The sequence below is a fragment of the Chiloscyllium punctatum genome, chromosome 22, assembly GCF_047496795.1.
Source record: "Chiloscyllium punctatum isolate Juve2018m chromosome 22, sChiPun1.3, whole genome shotgun sequence".
In the NCBI taxonomy this organism is placed as follows: Eukaryota; Metazoa; Chordata; class Chondrichthyes; order Orectolobiformes; family Hemiscylliidae; genus Chiloscyllium; species Chiloscyllium punctatum.
The window spans coordinates 62,977,799-62,985,945 of NC_092760.1; the positions used below are offsets into that span (position 1 = coordinate 62,977,799).

General features: G+C 40.4%; 1 protein-coding gene across 4 annotated transcripts in view; it reads right to left on the minus strand.

Moving 5' to 3' along the window:
• The window catches only part of LOC140493723 (TBC1 domain family member whacked), a 115,435-nt gene extending 109,509 nt beyond the window's left edge, over positions 1 to 5,926 (minus strand). For 3 of the 4 annotated variants that reach the window (XR_011963752.1, XM_072592505.1, XM_072592507.1), the window contains exons 1-4: positions 5,735 to 5,926; positions 3,733 to 3,820; positions 2,423 to 2,512; positions 1,774 to 1,881 (exon numbers count right to left, since the gene is read on the minus strand). Coding sequence is in view for 3 of the 4 variants with exons in the window: in XM_072592505.1 (XP_072448606.1) it covers positions 1,774 to 1,881; positions 2,423 to 2,512; positions 3,733 to 3,820; positions 5,735 to 5,850 (402 nt within the window). In the remaining variant the exon portion in view is untranslated. The remainder of the gene's footprint in view (positions 1 to 1,773; positions 1,882 to 2,422; positions 2,513 to 3,732; positions 3,821 to 5,734) is intronic. The other variant, XM_072592506.1, reaches the window with a different exon arrangement.
• Between the last annotated feature and the right edge of the window lie 2,221 nt (positions 5,927 to 8,147).

Below are 8,147 nucleotides of genomic sequence, written 5' to 3' on the forward strand. Positions count from 1 at the left end.
GATGTAAATGCATTGGAGATGGTGTAGGAGCAATTTACAAAAATGGTTCCAGGAAAGATAAGCTTCAGTTGCAAGGATAGACTGAAAAGGTTGGGACTGTCCTTGCAGAAGAAGAGGCAGAGAGGAAACTTGATACAGGTTTCCAAATCATGAGAGGGCTGGATCTTGCTCATAAAAGAAAAGTGAATGAGAGGGCATAGATTTAAAGTGATGTGCAAACTAAGCAAGAGCAATGATTTGCAATTGAGGGCTTCAAGAGAGCATTAGATGAATATTTGGATAAACAGTGTGCAGGGTTTCAGGGAAAGGCAGGAGATTGGTACTGGGTAATCGAACTAGGCAGGTTCCATTGGCCAAATGGCCTCCTTCTGCACTGTAACAATTCTGTGATTCTATGACAGATGTGAATTGAACTGGCCTACAGTTAGCTGTTCTTTATCTTCTTTTTTGACAAGAGGGAGACATTGGCAGTTTTCCAATTCCCCAGGACATTTCCATGATCTCAAGATTCTTGGAAGATTACAAGCAGTGCACCTACAACTCTAACTACTTCCAATAACATCTTAGGATACAACCCATTAGGTCTTGGAGACTTCAGTCATTAGCCCCATTACTTTACCTTGTACTTTTGTGACAGTCACCATGCTTCCTTCCTCCCCCACTTTAGTGCCCTTGATTAATTAGGATATTTGGAATGCTATTAGTTACTGGTAAAGTGAAGACTGGTGCGAAATATTTATTTACCTCCCTAGCCATTTCCTAGTTCCCCATTATTATTTCATGTTCATTCTCTAAAGAGCCTATGTTCACTTTGGCCTCTCTTTTCACCTATATTTAAAAAGCTATTTCTTTTTAAAAAAAATTTACTTGTTTCCCCTCAGTTTATATTTCCCTCTAATTTTTATGGCCATATTTCATTGGCTTTTAACATTTTCCCAATCCTCTGATTTACCACTACTTTTTGCCATATTGTATGTTCTTTTTTGTTTAGCTCGGTACGAACCTCTGCTTCCATCCTTTATCCCCTTCCTAGAAATCATCTTCATAGGGAGCTTGTTTTGCTAAGAGTCACAAACTATTTTTGCTCAACATCTGCTATTGTTCCTCAATTACCTTTTCTGCTAAATGCCTTTCCTAATCCAACTCTGCCTTCATACCTTTGTAACTACCCTTATTTAAATTTAGCACATGCTTCTGACCCAAGTTACTCCCCCTCAAACCAAATTCCAAATTTGACCAGGATAGAATCATTGCTCCCCAGGGGAACTTTTATTAAGTTTAATTAAGATAGTGTCACTACATAGTACCAGATCCAAAATAGCCTGAACTCAGGTTGAATCCACAATATATATTATTTCAGGAAACAGTCCCAAATACACTATGAATTATTCCATGTGGCTTTCTTTGCTAATTTGAATTTCCCCAATCGATATGAAAATCACCTGTGATTAATATACTTTTATTCCCCAGATATCATGATAGTATTTAGAAGAATAGCAGGGACGTTCTCCCCAACTCTTGGTCAACATTTGCTCAACCAACATCATTAAAATTATAACACTGCTGCACATGCGAGTTTGCTGTGTGCAAATTAACTATGGTGTTCGCTGCCACATAACAACAATACCTGTACTTCAAATGTATTTAGTGTCTGCAAAGGTGGTGAATGACTGCATAAATGTACATCTGTCTCTTTTTGATAATTTCTATCAAGTATGATTTTAAAACAAAAACAATACGCAAGCACTGCAGATGAAAAATAGCTTTCTTTACCTGGTAGGTGTGACTACTACTCTGCTTAGCTAGGTCACTGCCCAAAAGGCATTTCCACAGACGTCCACGTAATTTGATGGGAACACCATCTTCAAGGAAGACATGAATCTGAAATAAATTTTAGTAAAAAAAAACTAAGAATACTCTCTACAAAGTGATCAAATGCAAAATCAGTTTAAACAATAATATACAAGGAGTGAATTATTTCGCATGTAAGTAGAGATGGGTTTTCTAAAAGATTTCCAACGTTGCATTGAGGGATCAGGATCGACTTTCCCTTCCCTCACACAGAGATAGCTCTGTAATCTTTATCACTGTTTAAATATCAAAAATATTCAGATGTCTGAGTGAATAAACTCAGCTCATATCACAATTGACAGTTTTTTTAAAAAAAAAACCAAAAGAACTGCGGATGCTGTGAATCAAGAACAAAACAGCAGTTGCTGGAAAAGTCCAGCAGCTTCTGAGAAGAGAAATCAGTGTTAACATTTTGAATCCGGTAACTCTCCTCAGAACTCAACTTTTTTTTGGTTTGTTTTTACAATTGGAAACACTAAACTGGGATTGGTAAATGGCACTCGCAATGCTGGATCATTAAAAAAAAATCATCTGGTTTATTAATGCTCTGGAGTGGAAAAAAAAACACCACCTTATTCAGTCTGAGCTTGAGAGAGATTCTGCTCTTCACCAAGGGGGCTGGCTTCTTAGAAAAGAAAAAAAAACTGAGGATGCTGGAAATCTGAAAAGAAAAAATAGAGTGTGCTGGGAGGAGACACGTACTGGAGTGAATCAAAGAAGAGTCATACTGAACTTGAAACGTTAACTGTTTCTCTCTCCATGAATATGCCATAACTGCTGAGTTTCTTCAGTGCTGGCTTTATCCTGAACTATTAAAATGGTCTAACAAGTTACCTTGTTGTATCAAAGCTACATGAACCATCCAGCTTGCAGGGGTACATATCCCTACCATCACCTTCTCAAGGGCCATGGAGTTCACCTTTCATTAACATAGCAGTACTACTAATCAATAACATGGTTACTATGATTAGTCAATCATTCTAACCTCTATCAATAAGTCAAAACAGACCTAAAGACATTAGGTGACAAAATCCTCAAGTGCTGGAGAGTTCTGGGAACTACAGGTCAAAAACTCACTTGTTCCTCTCATGTTCACTGCACTCATTTATTGACTCATAATTCACTATCTGCCACTCTAAAGTATTACTGTACTTCTTATTGAGAATCAACCTTCCATATCTCTTCAGGGTTTTCATTGAATACCCTTCAGTCACTGAAATTTCTTTCAGTTTTGAATTTATCCACTTCAAAACTCAGGCTGACGTCCTCTGATTCTACTATTCTGGACAAGGTGAAACAAATCATTACACTTTATTGCACAGTATTTAGCATAAGTCACGTAGTGTTATATTTTCTGGTTTGTGCTCATCATGCCTCCACCATTGCTACTTTGTGACAAACAATGTGAGAGAGATCAGTGGAGAGTCAAGTCACCATCTAATTTACCCCACACCCTTTGGTTTTGGAATGACGTAGCCACTGCTTGACCCTTACCTACATGCAGAAAGATTAGAACTTTGCAGGCTGGCAATTCATGGGATGAAATCAATTACTTCCATGTCATCATGTACACAAATTGCAAAATAATCCAAAATTGATCTTCTTGAAAGAACCAGCGAGTTGGCATTAAGATTACTCAGTATTTTCAGCCAGAAGAAAAGAGACAAATAGTCTATAAATTCCTCAAAGGGAGAAAAATCACGAGTATGTTTTAGTTTCTTTTTACAGGTCAGTTCAGACCTGAGTTTCATTCACAATCTCATCTGAGGGACAATGGAGGTAAGGAAGGAAAGAAAATATCACATGTGAAACATGCTTCCAACTGGCACACAATGTTTTAAAAGAAAAAACATTTTTAGTAGTTTGCAATATTCCCTTTACCTTTTCCATGCATGATGCACCAGCCTCATTCCAATTGCTAAGCATTTTCTGCCATGATTCCAGCTTGGAAGCACTGACATTTGGGTAGCTGTGAACCGAGGTACAAGAGGTTAATCCATAAGAACAGAGCGAGACACAAGGAGACATGCAGGCAGACAGGAGAGAGATAGAGAAGGGCACTGACAAAGGGTTCATGAGGACAGACAGAGAGAATGGAGAGAAGTACATGAGAGTGAAACAGACACAGACAAAAAACAGGAAAAGATAAACAGGATGTGATTAAAGGAGAAAATAAGGAATAATCAAGAAACGGAGAGAGAAAGAGCATGCATGAACATTTTTTAAATAATACTGTATCTTTCACAACCTTGTTATCCCTCAGCACATTAAAACCAATTGAGTACAGTCATAGTTGTAGCACAAAGAAACCACACAGCCAACTTATGAATTGAAAGCAGCCAAAGCGCAATGTCATATACGTACAGATAACCAGGTAAAATTTACTTGCTCTTCTCCAAAATGGCATCATAGGACCCACCTGAGAGAGTGAGCAGAGCCTTGGTTTCATCCACATGGCAGCTTTTCTGATAAGGGTATTATCCAGATTGACATACCCTTCGATCTCTGCCTGGCTGTAGTGTGCTTACCACAACTAAACCATGGTTGATATAACAGATGAAAATAATCCCTGGTATAGTGTAGAAACAAGTGACAAATTGCCACCCCTTTTAAACATGCACATCCCCAAATTAGCCTTTTGAAATCAAATCTAAAAGATCTGGCAGAGTGTAAAATGGAAGGCCAATGTGTTGTGCATTGCTACATTGAATTTCATCACCATCATGTTTTCCACAAATTGTTGAAGAGCGTACATCATTTTTGATTTTAGTTCATAGATTTTTGCGAACTCGTCATAAAGTCCCAGAAGGGTTTAAAAGTAGCAATCCGGATAAACTTAATGCTCTCTTCTTAACTTTGCACACTCGTGAGACTCAGAAGTGTGCGACCATTTTTCAATGGAAATTGTGCTGTCCCATAAAATTCTGGGCAATGTTTAGGGGCACAGGAACAAAAGAACACAATTTAGCCTCGCAAACTGTCCGACCATCTAGTGAAATCTGTAACTTCATCTTTCCCCCATTTTCATTAAAGGAATTTGTTCAGACTGTATCAATTTCAGTTTTAAAGTTCAGACCTGATCGAGATGCTATTGTCCCTTACTGAAGTAAATTCTAAAATTCTACCAGCCCTCGCATGAAGCGCTGGCTCCTAATTCCACTCCCTGGACGCCTTGCTTTTAAAATTGATATTATTGTAAACCCCACTCTTCGACTCTGGAACTGGCAGTAGTTTCCGTTTCCATTTTCCAATGAACATGTAATTGCTGGTGGACACATTTCGCATCCTGATTTCAGAGTAAACTCACGTTGCGTAAAAACTGCCGGGCGGATTGCATCTGCAGTAGCTTGTACTTGCAACGGTTCACGCTATTGGTATTCTTTCCGCATAACGAAAACACTATTGCCAGAAAAGGGAAGTCACAGATTCAAACCACTTTCAATAGTTGCACCATTCGGTAAATTACGACCTTGCCTTGTCGCGGTTGAGATTAACAAACCGCACGGATTTCTCACTGGAACACTGAACGAAACTGTCGAATACACTGCACAATAGTGACAGTTGCAGAATTGAGTAGCTGGCTGTATACCAGCGACTCAACCCAGTCCTCAAACAACAATAAAGCCGACAGGGTATTCAGCGGCCAACATGATTCCCGGTAGGAATCCAGCTTTCCTGCAACAGGTGCGCCTGCCCAGTCCCTCAGCCACAACCAATTCTTTCTGAACTGCAGTCTTGATTCGAAAGGTTACTGCAGGCTCTTTTCACTTGTTTGTTTTTTGTTTATGGTTGTAGCTTTATATAATTGATCGTAGAAGTGAGATTCGGGGTCTGAGTATTTAATACGAGCCTTGGGCAGGGTTAGTAAGGGACAGACACTTGCCTGTATTCATGGCTGCGGTGTTCCTGCTTCCACTTGTCGCAATGCCTCCGAAACACCGCGAAGCCAAACTGGTCGAAGCCCAGCACGCATGGCTTCTCGGTCGAACGGCTGCTCATATTGGCCCGAGAACCGGTTTCGTAATTTCCAAGCCCTTCCCCAGCCCCAGCAACAACGCCGAGCTCCCCTCCAGCCGCTGCTCCCCAGTCAAATCAAAAGCACTTTCGAATCTAGCGCCACTGCCCCCTGCCACGCCCCCAATCTCTCCGGATTGGACAGGACGTCTGATTGGCAGCGGCTGTCCGACCAATAGGAAGCCCCACCGCTGCTGAGTGAGCCCAAACTTGCAGCCAAGCTTAGGCTTTTGTTACTCTGATTTCAGGAAGAAAGAAGGACAATGTTGTCAAAACATTCTCCTGCTTATAACACCTCCTCCCATTCTTTTCCAAGATTATATATCTTTTGCTTGCCAAAATCTTTTCTCCTTCAATGTTCTCACTGCACGCTGTAGTCATGGAGCTGTCCAGATGCAAACAGTTGGCGAGAGGGAGAACAGTAAATCCATACACTCCTTATGTGTGATATCCGCACAACATACATCCAGGTCTTAACTAAGTTTAGGTGGCAGTTTTATCAATGGAGGTGATACATTTGATATTAATATATTTTAATCCCATATTTATCAATTGATGCATTTCCACTCTAATGACATCACAATGTAACATCACCAGTGGCTTTAATTTTAAGCTTTAAAATAAACATATTTCATCGGATGCATATTATCCAAATAAAATTAAGGTTTTCTGTTTATAATTTTGATCGTGATTAATTTAAATACATCCTGTTCCCTAATAACATATGATTACAAGCTTGAGGTTGCTGGTAATGAGAATGGAACATAGCATCATAGAGATGTACAGCACAGAAACAGACCCTTCGGTCCAACCTGTCCATGCTGACCAGATATCCCAACCCAATCTAGTCCCACTTGCCAGCACCTGGCCCATATCCCTCCAAACCCTTCCTATTCATATACCCATCCAAATGCCTCTTAAATGTTGCAATTGTACCAGCCTCCACCACTTCCTTTGGCAGCTCATTCTATATCAAGTACCACCCTCTCCATGAAAAAGTTGCCCCTTAGGTCCCTTCTATATCTTTCCCCTCTCACCCTAACCCTCTAGTTCTAGACTCCCCCACCCCAAGGAAAAGATTTTGTCTATTTATCCTATCCATGCCCCTCATAATTTTGTAAAACTCTGTAAGGTCACCCCTCAGCCTTAGATGCTCTAAGGAAAACAGCCCCAGTCTGTTCAGCCTCTCCCCATAGCTCAACCCTGGAAACATCCTTGTAAATCTTTTCTGAACCCTTTCAAGTTTCACAACATCTTTCCGATAGGAAGGAAACCAGAATTGCCTGCAATATTCCAACTGTGGCCTAATCAATGTCCTGTACACCTGCAACATGATCTCCCAACTCCTTTACTCATATATAAAAGAAAGCATACCAAACACCTTTTTCATAATCCTATCTACCTGTGACTCCACTTTCAAGGAGCTATGAACCTGCACTCCAAGGTCTCTTTGTTCAGCAACAATCCCTAGGACCTTACCATTAAGTTTATAAGTCCTGCTAAGATTTGTTTTCCCAAAATGCAGCACCTCGCATTTATCTGAATTAAACTCCATCTGCCACTTCTCGGCCCATTGGCCCATCTGGTCAAGATCCTGTTGTAATCTGAGGTAACCTTCTTTGCTGTCCACTGCACCTCCAATTTTGGTCTCATCTGCAAACTTACTAACTGTACCTCTTATGCTCGCATCCAAATCATTTATTAAATTGACAAAAAGTAGAGGGCCCAGCACTGATCCTTATGGCACTCCACTGGTCACAGGCCTCCAGTCTGAAAAACAACCCTCCACCACCACCCTCTGTCTTCTACCTTTGAGCCAGTTCTGTATCCAAATGGCTAGTTCTCCCTTTATTCCATGAGATCAACCTTGTTAACCAGTCTCCCATGTGGAACCTTGTCAAACATATAGATCACATCGACCACTCTGCCCTCATCAATCCTCTTTGTTACTTCTTCAAAAAACTCAATCATCTTGCGATTTATCTGGTAAATGGTATCTGCACAGATATGTATCTCCTTTCTGGATGCCAAATCTTCTCCATCAGAGTCCAGCTATTGCTGCCAGCAATTTTAGTGCCCAAGTATTTAACAGCTTTACTTTTGTTTTAATTGTGCTTTAGATGTGGAGATTATTACTCAAAGCAGTTGCCCCTGCAGAAGGGGCACTTCTTCAAAGGCCTGTAGACTACAAAGTCATAAAGTTTCACAGCATGGGGACCCTTCAGCTCTTCATGGCTGCACCAGTCATGAAGTATTATAACCATCTATTCTAGTCCCATTTT